Source organism: Aedes albopictus, chromosome 1 (assembly GCF_035046485.1).
Source record: "Aedes albopictus strain Foshan chromosome 1, AalbF5, whole genome shotgun sequence".
NCBI lineage: Eukaryota > Metazoa > Arthropoda > Insecta > Diptera > Culicidae > Aedes > Aedes albopictus.
Window position 1 is genome coordinate 98388504 of NC_085136.1, and position 25296 is coordinate 98413799.

Consider the following 25296-nt stretch of genomic DNA (forward strand, 5'->3'; position numbering starts at 1 on the left):
TTAACGGCAACAATATGCACTAATCCAAATTGAGTTGCGACATTTCTAAGTAGGTTAAAAACTAGGTTAAAAATCAATTTTCGCACGTTCGGTCACTTCGTATTTTGACCAAAAGCATAATATCCAGCACTGCACGCAGAAAAATCTACGGTAAAAATAACCATAATTGACGTAAAATCAAAAGGGATTTGACATTGTTTTGGCCGCAATGGGAATGTAAGATAGTTTTTACAATCCTGTATGATTGTTTTTACAATCCTGTATTATTTTTCCTCAATTGGAAATCTTTTGACGTGGGTTGTCAAGCTTGACATCTACAATATTATGGTAGTTTCAAAAATAGTTTTCTTTTACTTTCAATAATATTTCCATTGGAAAACAACATGCGAAACTTTTCCCATAGTCTATTTTACGAAACAAAAACATTGTTGATATTGATATTAACACTCACGGGCTTGGGTGCAATCTCCTGTCAAATTTTAATTCATGAAATGAGCGATCAGCTGATCCGAAACGTCTCGTAAAATGGCTCATTGTCCCATCATCCGCAACAGGTTGAATCCAAGGTTGAATCTTATTTTTTCTATTAGGGATATTTTCAAATGTTGAGCTTGATTCAATGGTCTCCTGATGGCAGCACTGCGAAAAAGCTCCATCAAATTTTTCGATAGTTACTGTCGTAGTGGTGAAAAATAATGAGTATTGTAATCTAGCGGTGCATTTGAACTTTGCTGGAGTGTTCTAATTGATTCTTCTTATATTATGATAGTTTCTAATTAACTATTTTGTACATACTGAAAAAAAAAACAACATTCTGCAATGGTGGTATCGAATGACCGAAATTTGTTCCAGAAATTTGCTATGCTACCAATGGTAACACACTTGAACTCGCCCTGATAGGGGTCTTGCTCCACCCCACCTCACCTTTTATGCTGCCAGGGTGAGGTGAGGGCGTGATGTTTTGCGTCGTCACTTTTTCACCCTCTCTTCTTTGTTTACAACTGCGCGTTTCATGTTTTTGTTGCAAGCTTCGTACATCGGATTTCAATCTGTCAAAATCTTCCATCGCAGAATCGAAAGAAAAAATCGGAAATCCTGTTGATTTTTACATTTCGTGTTTTAAATTTTTGAGATTTCATGTAAAATTCATGTGCATTCGTGAAGGACGGGCTTCGGAAGTGATTAAGAAGTGAATTTAGGTGAAAAACGCATTTCTCTGGATTGAAGCTTCCGGAGGAAGATGTAGGGCGCGATTGGGACGTTGTGTGTACGTGCGTTCGAGCATAAACTCTGTTTATAAACGTTTCTGTGTGGAAATCCGGCCGAATCACGATGGAGGATCAAATAAGTCAAGATTCCAGCGACGTTGAGGTATGTTACATGTCTTCTTTCAGTGTCCTACAGGATCCGGAACTCGTTTCTCTATTTTGCAGATGAACAACTCCAAGGGGGTCTTGCTGAAAATTGCAAACCTCTATGCGGAGCAGTTGATGTCCGACGTTTGCCTGGTGGTGGGTGCCAATCGCTATCCGGCCCACCGGGTTATTCTATGTGCCAGCAGCGATGTGTTCCAGGTGATGCTCATGAATCCGGAGTGGAACGAGTGCCGCGAGAGTGTGATCGAGCTGAAGGAGGATCCCATGTGTTCGATGGTGTTCCCCCAGTTTCTCAAGTACCTGTACGTGGGCCAGATCAAGGTTTCCATCCAGACGGTGATGCCGATGCTGGAGCTGGCCGACAAGTACAACATCAAGGATTTGGTGGAGCTTTGTGTGGACTATATGATGAAGCACATTGCCAAGGCGGCCACCCAAGGCTACATGGTTTCATGGTTCCAGTACACCATCTCGCTGGGGAGTGGTCACGTGGAGCTGACGCAGGCGCTGAAGAGATTCCTGAAGTGGAACTTGGACATTGTGTCGGAGTCGAACGATTTCAACGAGCTGTGCGGGATGATTTTGGTGACGCTGCTGCAACAGAACGATTTGGTTGTGCAGAGCGAATATACGCTGTTCGGGTAAGTGGAAGTGTGGAACAGAAACATTGGATAAATTCTCGCGTTTAGTATCATACGGGCGTATCTACAATGATCGATTTCTCGTCATCACATGTTTCTTCAGATTATCCCGGGAAATACGAACAATATTTGGATGATCTCTCGGTGTGTTTCGATGAAGGACGACTAGGACTAGCATCTATAATAACAAAAACAACCGAAAATGATTTGTCGGCCAAATTATTGACTAAAGAGAACATCGATGGAGAGAAACCGATCATTGTAGATACGCCCGTATGATACTGAGCGCGAAAACTATTCATTGTGATCTCGAGTAGTATTCTTTGAAATATTTAAAGAGCATCGTTGAATGAGAGTGGGCATGTAAGAACTCTTATGCAATTTTTGGCAGTTTTCTTCCAGTTCATTCACCCAATTATTCTCGTTTTATCATGTTGGATTAAACTTTGATTGAGCTTTTTTTTGGCCACCAGGCAAATTAATGATACGTCACTCTTGGGCAGATTATTGCAGTATAAATCCACATTATTTGGTTTCAAGCCCCACTACCTTCCCCTAATGAAAGGGACAATTCCTACTTTTGACGGGTTGATTCCGAGGACCTCCTTAATACACCATGAATGTGTAATGTTAAAGGCCCTTTGCATTCTTTCCGAAACAATGTCGTCATACTTTCCCCTCAATATTATGACTATTAGACTGGGTCACCAAAGTCGATTTTTGGAACAAAACTTTTTCGATTCCTTTTAGCGTCCAAAACAACTGTGCAAAATTTGGGAGCGATTGATTGCTTCCCCGTATTCCGCATTGCGATTGAAATTTGTATGGAATATAGTATGGGAAAACGTACTTTTTTGCATTTTCCTCATAAGTTGAATTCTTTTTTCTAATACCCCTGCCCTTCGGTTCAGAAAGGGGTATGGGCGCGTTCTGCCAACTTGGTCAAGGCAGATTTCTTGTGAGAACAAGTTGCATACGGACATTCAAAAGTGCCTGAACGAAAGATGTTGCTTGTGAAGATCACTTGAAGATCGGATGGAAGATCATCCTTTTTTTTCTAGAATATTCGCGTTCGTCTATTTGTTGCTCTTCGTGTTCGTATATTTTAAGTTTCATCTTCAACTGAGTTTGATGAACGCTGCTAGCCAGCAGGGATGATCTTCTCATCTGTATCCGTTGAACCATTCTGAATGGCCGTCGTGAAAGTATCACCAAAAGCGCTACTAACATTTCTTTTATATTTTCATGTATCTGAGTACCATGAGTGATAGCAGTAAGCAGTGATAGCAGTGAAAAATGGAAGTAATACAGTACGACGGTGCACAGTGGCGGGACTCCATACATAGGTCGGACAAAACCTCAAATGTTAACTGAAATGACTAAAATCCACAGGTTATGATGCCCTTGTGCCATGATTAGTGCCCTTAATCTGTTTCTGATGTGGAACCTAAAAAAAAATAATTTTACTATACTAGGGTGCAGTGGCGATTCCCTAACCTCAATTCAACCTGTTCAACGAAGGTGAATTCTTGAATTTTCTCAACAAATTGGCTTGTAATTTGTGTAAAATGACGAGAATAGCCGTTTCCGTTCAATTCCACTTTGGTTCTGATCCTGAATCCTCCGTAATTGCAAGTTTTAGGATCGTTGAACAGGTAAAAAGTGAGGTTACGAGACGCCACTGCTAGGGTGGTTTAAAAATCACAATGTGTTTTTTGAGCGTAGATTTTGATTAATCTTTGAATTTGGGGGTTCCTAAATCATGTATTGGTATTGCAATTAACTATAATTGTGTATTTTCTGCTGTTAGTGTGGTCCAAAATTTTTAAAACTATATAAATCATTGGAAAAAATCGATTACCTACGTTTTCTGCCAATGGATCAATTCTGATACACAGCAATGTTGACTGACAAGACGTGGTCAATTCTCATTTACCGTCCATAGACCACGTGACGTTTTATGGTGCGTACACGGACTTAAAATGAGGTCAGAGAGCCCATATACAGTCAGGTCTTTTTTTACTCTATACAAAAAAAAAATCATCGTCTTATTTTTGCATGATTCGTCGAGAAATGGTGAGACTTTTTTTACGCGGTACGTATCCCTCGCGTAAAAAAAACCTGACTGTATTGATCTGCATAAAATTTTAACATATTTATATCAATCTCGTTTCAACGACTTCATATATGAGTTAGGGTTGTAGTGTACATTAATCTCTGTATCACTTGTCGAAGCAAACAAAACAACCCTATCTATTTATTGATTTATTGATAAACGATCATCAGAGATCGGTTATCATATTGAAAACAGTATGAACTCTAGTAAATATTTTCAAAATCTTTATCACTTTGAGTGTCGTTAAGTAGAAATGTGCTCTACGAAAATTCATGAATAAAATACAATAAAACTTAAGTTTTAACAAAAATATAAGGGATTTCACTAAAGATCGTAAAATGTTCGTTTCATAAAATTGCGATTAAAATGATCAAAGATTGCCTTGGTGATCTTTAACGTAGTGTTTTACGCCGTTTAGTGAATTCCTTTTATATTTTATAAGTAGATGACTGTTGTTTTGAACTGTAGCGATGTGCGTGTAGAGAAGAAAGCGTAGATGTCGATGAATTTGTGGTACTATATATTGAAACTACGATAAAAGTTCGTAAATAGATTGCTTCCAAGCTTTTTGAGCAATTCTAACGATTAGGGGCTGTCCATAAACCACGTGGTCATTTTTTTTTGGGACTTTTCTAACCCCCCCCCCCCCCCGCGGGGAGCGTGGTCATTAGTCCATACAAAAAAATTTATTTGTCCATACAAAATGGTCATTGGCTAACCACACCCCCACCCCACCCCCACCCCTCATGACCACGTGGTTTATGGACAGCCCCGTAGGATGAATCGAATAAACGGCAAGTTTAAGAAAACCAATAAGCAATAGTTTGCAGCTATTGTGACGTGTTTTTCTCAATTGTTTTTTGCCTTTATTTTGATGGTGAAAAGAGTTAGTTGTATTTGGTGTAGCAACATCATCTTTAACCCTAAAAGGGATACCTTCATGGCCTCAGTTTCGTCACCTCGCTGAGTGTGTTCCATCAAAGACGAGCTCTGAAAGGCGCCTGGGGTCCAAATGGACCCTAGGTATCCCTTTTAGGGTTAACATTGCGGGATGTTGGGTCTAAGTAAATAAAGGTTCAATCATTCTTAGTCATCACTTCCTTCCTCTCCAGCTCACTGGAACACCCACCTTGTTGTAGTCTTCTGTAAAAAAATGTTTGAGGTGTGGCCATTACGTTATCATCCAACCCCCACCCCCTTCCTTTCTGCTCCCCATCCCTCTGTCACCACGTGGCTTAGTGAAGGACTTTTTCTGAAGATAACATTAAATTCTTAGTATTCTGAAGTCAATTTGAATTATGTTGAGATAAAATATAAACTGAGAGTCAACTGATTTCACTTCCTCCACAACCATGCGGCTCCATTGTGACCTGATAGAAAAAAAAATTTCGCGCTTAGCGCAAAAATGCGCAAACAGTGACCTATATAGCCAAAAACTGGACAAAATTGCCCGTCATTTCCGGGATACGGTGTCGTTTTCTGATGTTTCCTAAACAAGTACTAAATCTCTTCAATACAAAGTTTTTCTCCAAAATTTCATAAAAGTCAAAATTTTTGCATGTTGTAAAAACATAATAATTTTGTGATTGGATTCCAAACAAACCCTGAAATGTAATGGTCATTCATGCCCAGAAATACCAATAATATTGTCACATTAAGAGCCGGATTTAAGGGGGGGCCAGGGGGGCCATGGCCCCGGGCCCCCACATTTTAGGGGCCCCCACAAAATCTAACTTCAAATGGGAACCGAAAAAAAGTAGTGCTAGAAACATTGTTTTTATCACAAGTACTTCTACTCTCAACACTCAGAAAAAATAACATTTTAAATTTAAAAGTTCTGCACTTAAACTATGACCAGTTGCTTTACACTTGAAAACTATGTGCAGTGCTATTGAATCTTTTTCGATTCAATCATGATAGAACTTATGTGCGGGGCTTTTGGTTATTAATAGTTCAGAGTATAGATTATATTTAAACGAATAATAAAACCATTTCCTCGTGGGATCGGCTTCAAAATGTAAATAAATGCAAAATTTGAAAATTTTTCGAGCTAATTGTATTTCGTGAAGAGATTTCATCAGATACCATTACAGATTTCACCAGATACTAAAGATATTGTAAGTAGATGAAAAGGCTGAAGTGATCCCGTCATGGATCCCGTCGTGGACTCCACTGTTGATTCAGCACTTGGGAGATTCACAGATGCTGATGTGAGCATGAGGACTATTTCGGCTGTGAAAGTTCATCAATATCATCGCTAGTGAAGCGATCCATTCCGATGCTGCAATAGGATTTAACAGAGTGTTAGCAGCACTAAACCTGTTTTGAAGAAATAATTATGTACTTACTCTGGAAAATATCCATTATTCCGGCCGGTCAATTGAATTCAACAGCACGCTTTCGTGCAAAACATTCGCCTCTCGTGCGCGCCATTGTTGTTTCTTGTCCATTGGCTTGCTTTTAAATTTTATGTGCGCAAGGTTACTTATTATGCTTTTACACTTAGGATATGTTTCAGTAATAATAAAAATCGTATGTCTTATTTATAGATTTTATTACTTGCACATAAACGGGTGATTCTCTCTCTCGCCAGCAATCTATGTGGTTAGCGCACATAGAATCTATCAGTCGATTTATTTGAGTGAAGATGTGTGTGAAATATTGAGGTTCAAATTAGAAAGAAGCAGATATCTGCCTTTTTATAAAATTTCAAACTTCCTCTGAAAGTTGTTAAGATTTTTATGGTTCGGAATGATCATCTTCACCTGAATTCAGGATGAAATCTTAAACTCTAAGGAGAAGGCAGTCAAAAAGTTTCTGCTGAAAATTCGTGTAATTTTCTGTCGAAAATTATTGGTATTGCTTTTAAACTGTTACTACAATATTTGCAAGTGTTTCTATCAGAATAAAGACAATTTTTTAGAGTTGTAGATTTTGATTCCGCTTACTAAGCTTATAAATTATTCAAATCGAATTCCAGAATTGTTGAAACATTTCTTTGAAGGTACTAGCAAAAATTTTAGGCGGATGTTTTTGCAAAGATCTGGTCCGATTTTCTTTAATGTGATTAAATTCATGACGAATTTTTCTTCCTGACTTGAATGTGTAATGTAAGGCGAACTCTTAACAAATCCATTCCTAATAAAAATGTAGTAGATATTTGTGGAGAAATTCTTGAAAGATCCTGCAATATTTAAAGTTTTGCAAACAATTTTTGATTAAATTGGCCTAAAATTCATTCGCCAATGATTATTACGAAATTTAACTTATAATTTTATTCAAAATAAAACAGAAATTTCATCAGGAACTCATTATGGATTTCCGATGAAATTTCTTCAGCAGCTTTTAATAGAATTTCCACTTAAAATACCACTATGGATTTTTGCCTCTTGAAGTTTCATAAAGAGTTCTTAGCAATTATTTTGCTCGTTCACCAGAAACTTCTCTCGAAGTCGCGTTAGAAATGCTTATGCTTAAGTTCCACAAAAAAGAAACCTGGTAATCGGTTAGCAACTCTATTGATTTCATCAATGATTCCGTAAAACATTCTATTCAGAGCTTTTGCAATAACGGCCTCAAAGATAGCGCTATAAATTTTATTTGAAATTTATCGAAAATGTCTCCTATAAAATCTATTTTAAAATTTTTTAAATGACATTCTCATGAATTGACTTGATCAATAGAATCTAATACTATGAACACTCTCGGATAAAGCGTTATTTAATTGATAAAATTTCTTTTACTATCGTCTTCAGACTAAATTTTCATATCTATGTAGATCTCCGTTTTGCTTAGATTTCCTTTTTTCTAGTTACGTTAATTAAGCTAGATTAATTTCTCCAATAACAACCCTAATTTTTGGAAGAATTTTTCATATTTTCTGGATTTTTCTACAATGAAAATAAATATGTTGGGGGCCCCCGCAACACTGTGGCCCCGGGCCCCCACATTTGTAAATGCGGCACTGCACATTATCCAAATCTTCCTAAGTTGTACAACGAGCTCATGAAGAAATCTTATGAAATAAAGACAATTAACACTAGTAAAGTAGCACACAAAACCTCAACTTTGAAAAAATCTACAAGACTCAAATTTTGATCAATAACTTGAAAATTTGGGGTTTTTTTAGTTGAAGTATCTATAATGGAAGACAAATATTAGAAAAAAAAACTTGAAGTCGATTTTTAAGGTTTTGTCCGGCTTTCGGTCACTGTGCAAAGTGCCAGGAACGGATGCATGCATGAAGCACTTATCTACAAAATCCCGGGAAAAAATTTGAAGGCCTTAGTTCACATGGAAATCCAGCTGTAGACAAGATGTGGCTATGAGAGGATGTTGGTTGGAATATTGAAAGGACATTGTCAATGACAGAGCCAATGCAGCAGGAGATGGTGAAGTTTGACTACGAAGACGGTTTGCTAGAAACCACAGACAGCAAAATGATAGGCTTATCGTATTTCGATGGGAATGACGATGAGGAAGAAGCAGCATTCCAAGAACATAACCAAAATTTAATCACATTTGCTTATCACAAAAAAAAAACAACACGATCGAACGTCAACAGGAAAGAGCAACTCAACTTAGAAACTAAACCAGTATTACTGGTTTTGTTTTAAAGTTGAGTTGCAATGTTCAAAACGCTTACCCCAAACAAGCGACTCAAAGGTAAATTACGTTGACCATTTAACTAACAACACATTCTCTTACAGCTCAATACACCACATCGATTTCCCACCTTTCCCAATCCTTAAGGCCACGCAAAACTTAAAAGCCGCATGGCTAAAGAGGTTGCCATGCCTACTCCCAAAATCAAAGGTGTATTATGAACGATGCGAGTTCTCGGACTTGCATTGGAGACTTGGCCCTATGACCCCCTTGTGCATCAATAAAATAAAATAAAGTTGAATTCTTTTTTCTAATACCATGTAACTAATGACGTTAAAGTATACCCTAGGATATGCCGAAAAACTTCACCGAAGACCGCAAAGTGATCCGACGCTTGTGAAAAAAGTTATAACGTACAGATTGCCCGGTGGTGCTTAACATTTAACATGTAAAGGAATAACATCAATAATAAAATCTAAATTTTAAGCCCAAGTTACCAAGCGAATAACTGTTTTCACAAGCGTCGGATCACTTTGCGGTCTTCGGTAAAGTTTTTCGGTATATCCAAGGCTATACTTTAACTAGGCTATACCATTTGTTTAATAATGGTATCAGACAAAAGAATTCAACTTATGAGTAAAATACAAAAAAGTACGTTTTCCCATACTAACTTCCACACAAATTTCAATCACAATGCGGAATACGGGGACGCAAACAATCACTCCCAAATTTTGCACAGTTGTTTTGGGCGCTAATTTAGATTAAAAATCCATTGTTCCGAGTTGTCACGATAAAGTTTCTCCATACAACGTTGACCCACTCTAATATGTACACTACACGCCATAAATATGGAATCGCATATTGCAACATTATTTTCGAAAGATTTCTTACTCATAATTACGTTACCGGACTAAGTAGATCCAGATCAACATGCAAAAAACACCGAAATTGTATGTCTTTGTTGGGGTGAGATATCAAATCAAGTCAATTATACTACAGCACCATACGGCATTGCCGGCTTTTCAGGCCCGTATGAAGTTGATCACAAATATTAACTTCTTTTCCCGTTTAGCCTATATAGCTGTGTAGTGTCGATAGCGGTTAGTTCAACTGGCTAGGAATAGCACTACGGACCGCCTGTTTAGTGGTAGGAGTCCACTAATCAGGTGACCCCTAATTCAAGGTGTTATGTGGCTTTACGCTTACCGTGCCTAGGAATGAATGGTTAGGGGCGGTCTTATAAAAACCTAATCGCAAACGGAGCCTGTGGAGTACCAGGGCACCCTCCACAGTATGTAGCCCTTACTGCGCTAACCAGAGCAATGGTGCAGTGGACCTTGTGTTTCTCCGAGACAATCAGCTCCCTTTCTTCAATCTCATACTTAAGGCTGAATAAGGGCGGGAAAATGAAAATGTTATTAATTAGTTTAAATTTTCACCTATATGGTTTCGCATTATGCGTTTTACACAGTGTATTCTGTGCATCCTCGCCTTTGACGCACTCAAATCGATACCGTTTTGGCTTTATTGTTGCTGTTCTTTTTTGTGCTGTGATTGTTAAGAGTTTGATCTTTCCTAGTTTGGGTAGTGGCTACGGTTAGGATAGCTCAGATTAATCTTCAGCACAAAAGAACAGCGACGATCAATCTTTGTAGACTTATGCAAAATGGTACAGCCCAAGTGGCGTTAGTCCAAGAACCTTACTTTCGTAAGGGGAATTTCTATCTAGGAAACCTTGTAAATCCGGTGTTTGCTACTTTCAGTAAAAATGAATAATCGTTGCTACACTCATCTCTGAACTAACCACCAGAGATGTATGTGCTATCACAATTGATGTATCTCTTGGAAACCTCAACAGGAAATACGTTTGTTGTTCGGTTTGTTTACCGCATGATGAACCATCCCCTACGGATGCTTTCAAGCAAGTCATTGCAAACTGCACTTCTAAAGGCCTTCCGCTAATTGTTGATAGTGATGCTAATGCTCACCATATAATCTGGGGCAGCTCAGACATCAATCTGAGAGGCTCCAGTTTGATGGAATACTTAAGTAGTACAGATCTTGGATTACTTAACATAGACAACCGCCCTACCTTCATGGTATCTGCTAGAGAGGAAGTGTTAGATATAACGCTTTGCTCTAGCAGAATTAGTCACGAGCTGACCAATTGGCATGTGTCAGATGAAGAATCTTTATCTGACCATCGCTACTTCATTACTTCGAAAACATTGCGTTTCGGGAACCCCCGGTCAACCGACTGGGATCTCTTTACCGATTTGGTTGCAGCCAAATTTCATGGATACTCACCATCAATTGACACTCCAAGTGATTTAGATGATGCCGTTGATACTACAACGGCCTTCATCATGGAAGCTTTTGAAGAAGCATGCCCTCTTCGGTCTGTGAAGATCACAAGAGGAACCCCTTGGTAGAACTCTGATCTGGCGAAACTCAGGAAACAATGTAGAAAGAGTTGGAACAGACGACGTTCGGCTGGTTCGGAAGCTTTCAGGTCGGCTCGCAAGGCCTACATGAAAGCTCTCCGGTCTGCTGAACGATCCGGCTGGAAAAACCTTTGTACAAATGTTTCCAGTCTGAGTGAAGTCAGTCGGTTAAACAAAATCCTTGCGAAATCTAAGGATTTCCGGGTGAACGATATTCGTTTGCCAAATGGCGATCTGACTTCCTCTGATGAGGAAGTTCTGGAATGCTTATTCAGCACACACTTCCCTGGATGTGTGGATATTACATGTTCGGATGATCCTGATGTCTTTTCTTGTAGTTATGATTCTTTAGCTTCGGCTCGGAGTATTGTAACTATAGAATCGATTGAGTGGGCTCTTATTAGCTTTGCTCCTTTCAAATCTCCTGGGGCAGATGGGATTTATCCTATTTTGCTTCAGAAGGGATTTGATTATTTCAACCATGAATGAGTGTAATCAGTTTCGTACCTTTTAATTCCGCCCTATGTTGCTTATCCTTTGACAGATACGCGTATTTCGACTACCACTTGTAATCTTCCTCAGTGTCAGTTATCCACTCTCAGATTACAAGTGGTAGTCGAAATACGCGTATCTGTCAAAGGATAAGCAACATAGGGCGGAATTAAAAGGTACGAAACTGATTACACTCATTCATAGAGGGTATTCTGCTTAGAGGGTTCGAAAAGTCGGTACAAGATCATATTTCAAACATGTTTTGAAAAAACTACTTGTTTGCAGTTTTGCTACAGGGTATATTTCCAAATCCTGGCGGGATATTACTGTGAAGTTTATTCCAAAAGTGGGTCGTGCGTCGTATGAAGAAGCAAAGAGTTTCAGACCTATCAGTTTGACCTCTTTTCTTCTGAAATGCTTAGAACGCATTGTGGATCATCACATCCGTGATGTTCATCTGGCCAACGTGCCTCTTCATGTGAACCAACATGCTTACACACCAAAATTTGATTTTCTCATCCAGCAAAACGAATTGCTGGATAAGCATCAGCAAATTACATTTTGCTGAAAGATCGGTACTGCTAGCTGAACAGTCAGCAAACATTGATATAGCTGGCTAACCAGCAAAACACTTGTCAAAAACTTACGATTTTCTAAAGAAAGTGTTCCTCGCCTCCTCATTCCGACTTTCAAACTGACTTTAGAACTAGCAAAAATCATGAAAACTCCGACAAAAAAGTCTTCGGCAGCATAGATAATTAAGCGCAATGTTTTTATGTTTGTTTCCTGCATTTGTACACTGCTGGCTTAATAAATTTCAGCTAATTAGAAAACATTTAAATTATTGTTTTTGAAAAAAAAAACAAACAAAAAATGCAGCCGGAATCGAGCGCGGACAAAATTGCTGGTTGACCAGCAAAATATGCTGTCAGAACGCATTGCTGAACATCCAGCAAAAATATATTGCTGGATAGATTGCTGTATCTACAGCATGTCAAAAACCAGCAAAATTTTGCTGGTTTCCAGCGAATTAAAAATAGTGTGTACCAATCTGAAAAGTCCACTGTGACTCTTTTACACAAGGTTGTTTACGATATCGAGAAGGCATTCGCTCAAAAGCAATCCTGCTTGGGTGTTTTCTTAGATATCGAGGGTGCCTTTGACAACGTGCCTTTTGATGCCGTATTGGAAGCCGCACGGGGTCATGGTATATCTCCAATGACTTCCAATTGGATTCACCAAATGCTCAAAAACCGACATCTCTTCTCGACATTGCGTCAAGCGGCGATTAGGAAATTGAGTGTTTGGGGATGTCCTCAAGGGGGAGTCTTATCACCACTTTTGTGGAATCTCGTAGCAGATACGCTATTTAGATAACTCAATAATAGCGGTTTTCCTACTTATGGTCGACTACCTAACATTTTAGTTGGTATGTGCATCAGCACCCTTTTCGACCTGATGCAAAACGCTCTTCAGGTAGTTGAGGGTTGGTGTCGCCAATATGGCCTTTCGGTAAATCCGAATAAAACATCTATTGTTCTTTTCACGGAAAAGCGAAACCGTAATGGTGTTCGACCTTTACGCCTCTTTGATTCTGAAATTAATGTGACTGAACAGGTAAAGTACGTTGGAGTCATTCTTGATTCCAAGCTTTCCTGGACACCTCATGTTGAGTTCAGAATCACGAAAGCTTGTATCGGACAATGCCGGCAAACCTTTGGTACAACTTGGGTTTAACCCAAGTATATCAAATTGATTTACACAACTGCTGTTCATCCGAAGAACGTGGGGTGAGGTGGGCGTTGGATTCAGGTTAGCTTTCTACTTCACAGAGTTGTTACTTGTTCTGTGGCGAAGTTGGTTAACGCGCCCTGTCTAGCGAACTTGGGGAGACGTGGGTTCAAATCCCGCCAGAACTACGTGGATTTTTTCGCAATTTTTCTACTCAATTTGTCCATTTTTCAACACATAATAAGCACTTCAGGCATTACGTATGTCTAGCTTATTTAGTGAAACTGACTTCAGAAACCCGAATCTTCAGGACGTTCTGTTGTTCTTGACCCACTGTGGTAAAGAGCTATATGCTCTCTTTACGCTTATGCGTTATAACAATGTCCTTCTCAGGACGCTATGTGAACCCATTGTGGTACGCTTTTGCGTGTATGACGACCCTATTCCCTTACCTGTCATTTCCCCTCTCCTATCCTTTTTCCTTCCCTTCTCTGTCAGGTAAATGATGAATAGGCTCGTGTTCATGGCGATGGCACAAATTACCCAAATGGAAAAGAACGTGCCTCTGGAGCCGACCTACTGATACTTGATTTTTTTTTTTTTTTTTTATCTTTATTAAAGAGACTTTCAGCCCTCGGCTGGTTCGTCTCTAGTGGTAGATGGATCTTAAGGGTCCATCTCTAAAAGTGAGAAAAAAAATACAGAGTTTAAGTACAATATAGAAAAGGATAGAAGCCAGAAGGGCTGATCCCAATGGTTGTTTTAACAAATTATCGGTTCGTTGCTGTCGTCTTTGGTTGTCCTTTTGAGTTGATCCTTGTCGTCAGAATTATTAGCGTTATACGAGATTGAAGGTCCTGTGTCGTAGCTTATTTTTATGTCCTTTTCCCAGTCGATTCTTGATTTAAATTGAAGAGAACAGCTTGGTGTCCTTCAGGAAACATATCAAGGCTGCCTCCATCGCTGAGTCGTTACTTAGGGTTGTTTGGATGTCTCCTAATCCGTGTAGTGTCCGAGGTAGTTCCAATACCGGACAGACGCACAGCATGTGTTCCACGGTGTTAGGAGTTCCACATGAATCACATACTTTCCGAAAATTGGCACCTCCTTCCATATTATGTGAGGCCTTCGTGTGTCCGGTCCTGAGACGAGACAGTACAAGTTGCTCTTTTCGATCGATTCTGTCTTCCCAAGGGAATATGTTGCCCTTGACTTTCCGAATAAATAAGGTTCGATCTGTCCACCAGTCCTTGGACCATGCATCTCTTACCACAGTTTTCAACCAGGATTTCACGTCAGCTGCAGGTACCTCCATAGTGAGGCAATGGCCGGTGCGGCCAAGGTTTGCCAGCCGATCCGCTGATTCGTTGCCTAGGATGTTGCTGTGTCCTGGGACCCACATGAAGCTTATGCTGGGAGTACGTCTTGTTTCCAATAGAGTTTGTGTGGCCTGAATCCATGGATGTCGTGTTTTGGGGGACGTGATGGCTAGAATACAGCTGGCGGAGTCGGTAACGATCAACATTGGTTTCGTGGTTGAGTGAGATGCGGCTTTGTGTATAGCTGCTGCCTCTGCTGAAAAAACTGAAGCGGAGTTCGGTAGGCTGTAATATTCATCAAAGTCTTTACCATAAATACCAATTCCAACTGTATTGGATAGCTTCGAGCCATCTGTGTATATTATTTCTGTCTCAGCATAATTCGTCGTTATGCGCTTGTTGAATAAGGCTTTGGCTACAGTCGGATTAGATCCCCTTTTAACCCTATGCTTAATATAGTTGTCTACTTGAGGATCTCTGGCCAGCCAGCTCCTAGGACCAAGCCGGTGTAGCCCAGCCACCGGGGGGAGCGTGACTCCGGCCACTGAGTTCAGGATCCGGTCGGCTTCTGTGGCAAGGAAGGCCGGTGATCCGTCACCCTCAGTACGTTCAAGAAAGCTAACGGCTTTACTTCCAATTGCGATCGCAACCTTGTAGATGAACGGCATAACCCCAGCTTCCACGCAAGTGGCTTTTGCGGGTGTTGATGGCAATAGGCCAGATATAGCTCTTATCGCGTTGTTGTACGTAGGACTCAAGATGTCAATGAGTTCATTCGAAGCTCTGCATGTAATTTCAACACCGTAGAGGAGGCGGCTACAAATAATTGCATCTGCAACTCTCAATCGTGATCTTCTATCGCTCCTCGTTCGCTTGTTGGAAAGGATTTTCAGTAAGTTAATTCGATTCCGGCAGCTTTTTTTTATGTCGTCGAAGTGGGCTCGAAAGGATAGATGACGGTCAAAAGTGATGCCAAGTATTTTCGTTGTTCGTCTGGTGGGGATTGGCTTTCCTTTAATGGAGATCGATTGCCGCGGTGGGAGATGTTTTTTGGTACATATGTGCATTCTGACACACTTCTCTGGAGAGATGTCGAAGCCAGTCATATCGGTCCATTTCACCACTGCATTTACTGCAGCTTGTAGTTTCTTCAGAACAACCTTTGGATACTTTCCGGTGGATACCGTCAGCATAAACAAAAATGAAAATGCCTTTGGGTAGCACGCTAAATACTCCATCCATGGCTACTAGAAATAAAGTGACCGCGATCACTGATCCCTGTGGGACGCCCGTCTCTTCTGAAACGATTTTTGAACGATGGTTTCCTATAATCACCTGGAAGGTTCGATTCGTCAAAAAATTTTTTATGAACGCTAGCATATTCCCGGCAACTCCCCACCGCGCTAGTTTTTCTAGTACGCCGGGAGTCCATGCTCTATTATATGCTTTAGCCAAGTCTAATGAAGCTACTTCGATGTGCTCGCCACGAGACATCGCGTCGTCGAGGGTCTGGCCAAGAGTAGCAAAGTACGTTCCTGTGCCCAGGCCAGGGCGGAATGCGTGCTGCCGATAATCTAGTTTTCCATTTTCATCTAGGAATTCCATCAACCTTCGATTGACTAATCTCTCCATTATTTTTGATATACAGCTTGTTAGGGCTATTGGTCGATAGTTTTGTGGGTCACTAGCTGGTCCAGTACTCTTTGGGATGGGTATGATTAGGCTGTGGCGCCAACTATCTGGCATTGTTCTAGATGTCCATTCCTTGTTGATCCCCTCGAGTAGGATGTTTTTACAATGTGTTGGAAGGTTTTTGATCATCTGGTAGCTGATTTCGTCCGGCCCTGAAGATTCACCGCTACATTTTTGGAGTACGAAGTCTAACTCTTTTGTTGAAAAAGGATGATTGTAAGTTTCGCTGGCATCGAGGGCAACTGTGAAACTAGTAATCGCAGTCGCTGCGTCGGGATGGCGCTTTGAAAAAGGTTTCGGGTACTTTTGAAGTGAAGAAAGGTTGAAGAAGTGATCGGCTAGTAAGTCGGCAATTTGCCCTGGATCTCTGATGGTTTGATTTCCTAGTTTCAGTGTTATACCATTCTTCTTTCTTCTACCTTGAATGGCATTCACCTTACTCCAGAGTTCGGCAGAAGACTGAGAATCGTTAATACTATCCAGGAAGCTTGCCCAAGATTGCTCTTTCGCCTCTCGGATGGTTTGTCGACATACGTTTCTGGCATTACGGAGTTTCTGTAGCACTTCTTCTTTTTGGGGATGGTTTTCTGGAAGCCGCTTGGCAGCTCTGAGAGCCTTCCGCCTTGCTTTCACAGTCTTTTTAATTTCTTCGGACCACCAAGGGAGGGCACGGCGTCCAGGATTTGCACTGCTCTTTGGAATGTTGGCTTTAGCAGCTTCATGGATTGCTTCAGTAATTTCCACTATAGATTCGGGAGGAGAGCTCTCGAGGAGGCTGTTTATTGATGACCGAAAACCATCCCAATCGGCTTTTTTGTACACCCATCGAGGTCGACGCGTTGTGTTCGGGGCAGGGGCGTACAATTTCGTTTCAATGATACACTTTCATGCAACCTTTTGAATGAGTCACTTCAAGTGTTTCATACATTTTTCTAATGACTCGGTCGTTAAAAAAACTTTTCCACTCATCGTAGCACTCGGTAGTCTCCCACCCGGTCGCATTGCTTGTGCTTCACCCGTCAGTGCATTAGTGTCTCACTGGTGCGCGCTAGTCTCTCAATGGCTATGGGCGCCGGTTATTTGGATTTAAGTGGTCGAATTTGTTATCCTCTTTCATAAAACATAATTATCATTCTATTGGCGTGCACCACTATTTAAAAATGTGGTTTAAATAGTGTTTTTAGCATGTTGAAGTATTTCAATGACTCATAAATGAAACGAAAATCCAAGTGTATCATCCCATGTTTCATACACACTTGTTTCTGTAGCAGCAACGAACGAGTGTGTTGCTGGGTGAGAGATGAAGCATCACAGCAGTCCATTCGCATGGGAAACGATTTGCTACAGTCGTCGTACGTCATGTTTTCCTTTCGAAATTGCACGACCCTGGTTCGGGGGAGTGTCGTTCAGAAGAATGGTGATTGGGACGTGGTCACTTCCCATCGGGTCCGTTTCTGCTGTCCAGTTGATCCGGCTAACGATGGACGTGGAGGCTAGGGAGATATCTATTGCTGATTCTTGCCGGCCTCTCATAAAGGTTGGTGACCCGTCGTTCAGAATGGAGAGCCCAATTTGACCAGCTATTTCAAGTATGGCAGAGCCACGAGCGTCAGTTTGGCGGCTTCCCCACGCTTGATGATGTGCGTTGCTATCTCCAAGGAAAATCATTGGTTCTGGCAGCTTTTCTACTATTTGTGCTATCTGGTTTTCAAGATCAGGAATATTTTGGTTCGGGATATAAACTGATACTATCGTAACTGGAAACGGCCAGGACATCCGTACAGCGACAACTGGAAGGTTGGTATTAAGATCTATAACAGAGAACGGTAGTTCGGCTGCAACGCCGATGCCTACGGAATGATAAAAGTTTCGGTTCGTTTTAGTAATCCATTTGTACTTTTTTTCCAGCGTGTTGTCCATGGTTCCTGGCACTGCTTTGTGGACTTCTTGCAGGGCAATTACTGAAGGTTGTTTGTCGAGAACAATCTTTTCTAGATCGGGTAGATTATTAAAGAATCCGTTCATGTTCCACTGTAGGATCCAGGCATATCGTCTGCAGCGGCCAGGATGACAGTTTTTCCTTGGATTGATGAAGTCTGATGAGGTTTGCTCGGGAACATGTCTTGGCAAAGTGCCCTTAGTCGAGAGAAGGGAACAGTCCGGCTCTACGGATGAGTACGATCTACTATTGTTGCTGGAGCATGAAGTCCCGCTGGAAACAGGTCCAGGGCCAGGACTCTGAATACCTTGGTTGATAATATAATTACTTACTTGACAAGGGGAAAATACTTTACCCGGGCCGTCGGAATTGAGTGTTATCCTCGGAAGAGTGTTGGGCGCTATCGAGAAGTTGGGACTAATTGTTCTTGTCCCCGCACTGCGAATTCCCGAGGGTCCTGGTTTTATAGACGCTAAGGATCCATACCGGGCTTGATGAAGTTGGTCGTACAGATCGGCGTTGCTAACTTCCTCACCAAGGGGTGGCAGTGTAGAAGTTTTAACTTGTCTGGTTGGGGCTGGAGCATATCGCAATGGTCTGCTACGGGTTCGGATCGGATATCTTCTTGAATTATTCTTGATTCCCTCGCTGTCCGAAGGAAGATGGAAGTCCCTTTTCGTCTCATTTTCGCTTGACAGATGTTGTTCGGCATTTTCACGTTCTCCATCGCTGGTCTTGGCTCCCACGTCGTCCTCAGGGGAACAAGTATTTCTACTTTTGTGCGTCCCTCTTCCAGAAACCTTGGATAAACGAAAATTGTCCGTTGTCTCCGGCATGACTTCCGATTCAACGGGGCCAATTCTATCCGGATAGGTATCTGGGGAAGATGGGGAACGGGTTTGTGTGCCCTTGTGCGTCCCATATGCAGCGAGAACTCTTGGACGCCGGAGGTTGTCCGCCAGTTCCGGTTGGGGTGTAACTTCCGCACTGGCGGGGCCCCGGCTGTCCAGAGTCTCAGCTGTAGTTGCTCTAGTTGTCGTGTTGTTCGGTGGTAGGGTAGATGATGGTTCAGTCAACTCTCGGTTTGTTTTCTTGTCTGATTCAGTGATTGCGTTGAAGATGGTGATATGATGAAAAAGGCATCTTGGTTTTAAGCTTTATCTGAGAGGACTGAACGGATTGAGTGGCGATTATTCGAGATCATTGGTACACTTTCCTGCGGCACCGCCTCGCTTGGATTTGGAGGTACGGCTGTTCGTGTCGCTGTTGGAATCGGTTGCTGGATGAGTTCTTTTTGTTGGAATAGAGGCGTTGGTACCAATTGAGGTCGTAGTTTTCACAGAATGTTCGGACTGGAAGCTCTTCATGCTTTCTTCAGAGGAGTGTTCTCTATCAATGGCTTCGTACTCGCTGCGGTGTTTCTGCTTTTTGCGGCTCTTTTTGGATTTTCCCGACGGACTGTTTTCGCTGCTGTTGTTTTCTGCCACCCACTTAGAACAAAGTGATCTTGTCCTGGGTTCTCTGCTGGTCTTGGCGAGATGACTGTTCGATGAGGATTTCTTCAGAGCTGATGTGGTTTCGGTGTTGGGTGTGATGGGCTGACTGGAAGGGATTACGAACTGACTGGATTCAATGTAGCTGCAGTCAATTTCACTTTGTCGCAAACGGGAGATTTCATAATCCTTCTCCTGAATAGTCTTCTGAAGTTGAGCTACTGTTTCGGTTAGCTGGTTGACCCGGCGAATAAGATCTTCTATCGTACCGTTCTGTTGGACCTGTTCCATCCTTTTTCCAACACTGCGGTTTTGGAGTGCAATTTCCATTTCCGCAATCTTCTCGTCCTTCCGTTTCGAATCCTCCTGAAGCTGCTTCACCATGACAGACAAGTTAGTAATCTCTCTATCCTTGCTTAGACTGGCCACTCCAGCGTATGACCCAGTGTTCCCAGATGCGCTATGTTGAGCCTCGTATTCTCTTCTGGCCTGGGGGTAAGAGTAGCCCATGTCGACACGGATGTGCTGGATGGCAGTCTCCTTAGCATAGATGGGACACTTTCGGCTGGAAACGGCGTGTTCGCTAGTCCGACAGTTTTTGCAATGTGGTTGATTGGTACATGCCGGTCTTCTGATAGGAATCCCTTCATTCAACGCGTCCTCACTGCCCGTTCCGTTGGTGGAAGTCGTTTCAGGATGCACTTGAGAGCATGTCCCGCAGATTTGATGTGGCTCTTTGCACCGCTTTCGAGTGTGCCCATACTCCCAACAGTGGTAGCAGAGCATGGGTGCGGGGTAGAAGTTCCTGGTTTTGCATCGTGTCCAACCAAAGTCGATGTGGTCGGGGATGACCGTTCCGACAATTGACAAGATCATAGTGGGTGTATTTTCCAACAAACCGACAGAGTTCTTCTTCTGGATTCGGCGAATATCTCGTACACCTTGACTAGCTAATTGTTCCTTCAGGTACGCGTCAGTTAATCCTACTGTATCACCATTGCTGACAACACACTTGGTAGTGTTGAGCTGTGGGTGTTCAGTAATCATCACCTTGGTTCCATCGATGAGCCGGTCCATTTTCAGCAGTCTCTGGAACTGCGCGTTGCTGCGTACTTTCAAAGCGTACGATATTCCTCGGTTTTCCTTAAAGGCCCCATCAATAGGCCCGCCGATACATTTTTCCACCGAGAGCCGCAGTAAGAATGGGTCGTTGGGAAGTGTGGCATTTTCCCCTACAGCCTGCATCTTTAACACCTGGAGTGGTCCTGAGGTACCATCTTTGTCCATGTAGGTAGGTAGTCGTTGTCCAGCATAGCTTCCTTGAAACATATTTCGCGGGCTCCATCCTTCACCACCAGGGCCCCCTGGGTCCCCTCTGTGGGGAGAGAACCCGCTCGCCGGTATCATACCGGCTGTACGGGATAGGCTAATCGCTGTAAAACTTTTGCTAATTTACTCGCGGGCGGCCTTTTGTCCAAAATCGAAAAGAGTAATGATTTTCAGTGTGATACTTGATACTAATTATACTACAGCGCCATCTAGTGAGAGAATGTCTAACTATAGATCATTTGAATAGAAGATACATATCCGTAAGAACAACTCCGCAGAAGATACCTACTAAACCATGTTTAAAATATCAAGAAAACATTACCTCACATTTGAAATTTGGACTCGTAAACCGCAGCCATATGTAATCTTTGCAGCAACGTTTGCGCCATCTAGTTAGCCAATTCTGAAGTTAATCGCCATTTACGAAGTATGGATCTGCCGAAAAACTTCTAAGGAGACAGTATGCTGAAACATAGTGGAATTCGCGGAATATCCATCTCAATAGTACTGTCTTAAGACGCTTGGCAGATGTGGGCTAAAGTTATACAAATTCAGGTTATTGGAATTATGTGGAACCTCCAAAATTTTCGTTTTTATTAAAAGTTATTTTTAATGAAGTGAATTTCGAAATTCCACCAAAAAATAAATAAATTTCAGCAAATTCGCCAACGGTTGCTCCATTTAAGGTAGATGGAGAAATAAATAAATACAACTACATAAAATACCAATACAAATTACGGTAGCTCGAGGTTCGCAATTACTATGATCCTGTTACAATGAGTCAGGAAATGCTCAAATGTACAATTTTCTCTCTTCAACAGCTATCTCGAAAAGTGGCTCCTGTACAAAAAGGACCAACTGGACAAGGACCCGGAAATGTCGGAGGAGGAGCGCCAGTCCGAACTAGTCAGCACGATCGAGGCCGTGTTTGCGCACGTGCGCTTCGCCATGATGTCCCCGGCCGAGCTGGCCAACGTTTTGACGTGTCCGATATTCCGATTCCATAAAGAGTTTTTCGTGGAACGGGTTGCCATCGGGATGTGCTACCACTCGGGCCGGGACGATCGCATCAGGGAGATTCGGGCACAGGAGAACGGCACCCTGCAGTTCACGCCCCGACTGTACACGAACGATCGGTGGAGCCTCAGCATGATGATCGACGAGTTCGAGAAGATCGAAAACTATCAGAACTTCGTGTGGTGCTTCTTCTCGCAGAAGCATCTGTCCGAGTGTTATGAAGGTGAGGTTGTTGGTAATGGATGAGAGAGAAATCGATTCTAACTAAGGGGTAATTTATGTTTTTTTTTTAGACCAAAGTGTCGCATGGGAAATTGAGCTTTTCCCACGGGGAGTGAAGTACAACCGGGCCATGCTGATAGGAGTATTCAACATGCCAGTCAATACGGAAATTCCGGAATCGATAATCCGGACGGTACGGTTGAAGGTTCTGTGTCAGGAACGCTTGCAGGAGGATCAACGGTTTAGGGTAAGTTGATGAGCGATCTCTCTTCGGTATAAGTATTAGGTATAGTGATACAACAGTTTATTAACACATCGCTCCACCACAGATCGGCGTCCTAATCAGCGGCGTCCAGAACCGCATCACCCACATTCGAACGTGCCACGTGCGGACGGCGTACTTCTCGAACGACTTCCGGGTCCTGAACATCGACAACCTGATACCGTACGACGAGCTGCAGCTGAGCGCCGTCAATCTGAGTCCGCACCTAATTGGCGAAAAGCGCGACACCATCCGGCTGCAGGTCATCATCGCCCCGCTCGGTGAGTACGCCTGCACCGACATGCCAACGTTCGAGTTCAAAGACTTATAACGATAAGAAGCAGCGGCGCGGCGGGACCGAACAGCACACCTACTATGTCCGTAAGGGTAAAGTAGGAATAAGGAAGCGCGCAGTCGTTTTTCGCTTGCTGCGATGAGGTCCGATCCCGAACACAGGGAACGTATCAATCACGTGGCGGCAGACGACGGCGGCGGCGGCGACAGCAGGTTGGTCGTTTTACTTGAACCAGTAGCAAAAGGTATCATTTTCGTTGATCGGGTTTGTTTTAGTTTATCTAGCGTTTAGGAACGGGCGGGAGTTGTCGATTTCCAGAGAATCCAGAAAATCTACTGAGCTGGAAATCAATTATACAAAAAGCTGCTTACAATAGATTACCAAAATAATATATGACGCAAGTTTACAAACCATCATTGATTCATGTGCTAATATCTTTCACACCAGTAAATATAAAACTATTCGAATGAATGCATCGGTGTCGCCGGACAGTGTTCCATTCCATTGCATCCGAAAAACCTTAATTGCTGGGAATTGATCGAGGCGGTGTGCATTCGATAGGAGCCGGTCGGTATAGTATCCTCATTAACCATAATGGGTAATTTCCCGATCTATATCGAATGCAGGCCGGGTGGTGGACGATCGTGCCTCTCGAACCAGTCCGACCAGCAGATGCGCATCAGCCAGAAGAAGTGCATTCTTCTTCGGAGCAGCAGTTTTCAGCGTGCGCGTGCGTCTGTGTATGAGTGGCTCACGTACCAGTTTTTAATTAATTTTATTAGGAAAAGTGTAACTGTTTCCAATCGATTATTGTGTCGGGGCCCTGCTCGGACTGTGTTGCGTATACATATGTGATGATGATGTTTTCGCATATGCGACTATACTGTGCGGACCTAACTGCGGCGAAGTTTTCATTTCTTTCAATCCATTTCGCGCATTACTTTCTTCCGCGTGTGCTACGGATGCGAATGTTGCAATCATAAGTGGTACGATACCATCATAAAGGAGAGTAAGTTTGTGCATGCGGATCAGTATAGAGCCCGTTAATTGCGTGTGTGTGCTTCTTAAATAGTAGATTGCAAGAGGTCTAATTTGCAAATATCCGATCGATGATGTCCAAACGATGATGGAAATTTGCTAAAATGAAATTTATCGGCTTCGATCTATACATTTTATTTCGGCCCATTTGAAAACTGCTTTCATGAGGAATTATAAATAAAAGTTGAGATGAATATGGTCCTGCTGGAAAAAAACTATTACTTAAGCAAATGCATCAAAGAGTTGAGATGAGATTTGTCTCACATCACAGACCTTTTTAAAATTCTATGCACCTTCTTGGTGTTCATTGTATCATCCAGGCATCTTTTAAGCCACAATTGAATTTTATATACAATTTTTGTAATTCGCGCATCAACAAATCATTTAGTGGATCATTTTGAGAATCAATCTACCACTTCGAAGAATTCCTGGAGGAATCCGTGGAGGCATTCCAGGAGAAATCCCTGGAAGAATTTCAGAAGGAATCCCTGAACACGCAAAAACGGCTACGCTCAAAAATGTGTTCGGCCTGCACATTTTTAGTGTGTTGGAAACACACATTTTTTTTTAAATTGCTCGTACGCTCACATGAGCATGTATTTTGCAATAATTTCGACATGGTAACCTCACTGGGTTTATAAACCACCTTCAAATACCGAAAAATATTGATATTTTGCCAAAATGTGATCGTACGAGCAATTTAAAAAAATGTTTGTTTCCAACACAGTCCCTGTGCGGCATGGGCGCTACTCAAAAATGAGAGTTTTTATTTTAGAGAGAAGGACCTTCTGGCAGAGATGGAAACACTCGCATCGTGAATCAACTCGCGAGTGTAAAACTTTGTCTGTGGTAAAACCAACAAACGGTTTACTCACGGTGCCGAGAGTAAGCCGTGTGTGAAAACAAAAACAAAAACACTCATGAATTTTTATTCGCGAAGAACATCTCCATGCGGGAATTGCATTTTAGTGCGACTTTAATAGAAAAACAAGTAATTATCCATCAGATAGTAGTGTTTTGTGCTTTATTGTTCCTGAAAAGTAAATCTGTCGGCCGAGTAAATTTATTTTTTCACAAAATTGGAAAATGTTCAGAGCTGCTTCGCGAATCAATCACGAGTGCGATCAGCTTCGTTAGCTCGCGAGTGAAGGAAGTGCGAATATATTCTGGCTTCTGTTGTTCACGAGTAGAATAGCTTTGCGTTTGTGTCTGCTCAGCTGCATTCCTCACTGTTTTCCATCACTGCCTTCTGGAGGAATTCCTGGAGGCATTGCTAAAGGAGTGT

General features: G+C 42.1%; 1 protein-coding gene across 1 annotated transcript; it reads left to right on the forward strand.

Moving 5' to 3' along the window:
- Positions 1-1001: 1001 nt before the first annotated feature.
- Positions 1002-23444, forward strand: LOC109398409 (BTB/POZ domain-containing protein 17). The gene is made up of 5 exons (XM_019670762.3): positions 1002-1371; positions 1434-2017; positions 21999-22417; positions 22488-22663; positions 22746-23444. Exons 1-5 carry the CDS (start codon positions 1333-1335, stop codon positions 23007-23009), a joined length of 1482 nt encoding a protein of 493 aa, XP_019526307.3. The 5' UTR covers positions 1002-1332; the 3' UTR covers positions 23010-23444.
- The last annotated feature ends 1852 nt before the right edge of the window (positions 23445-25296 follow it).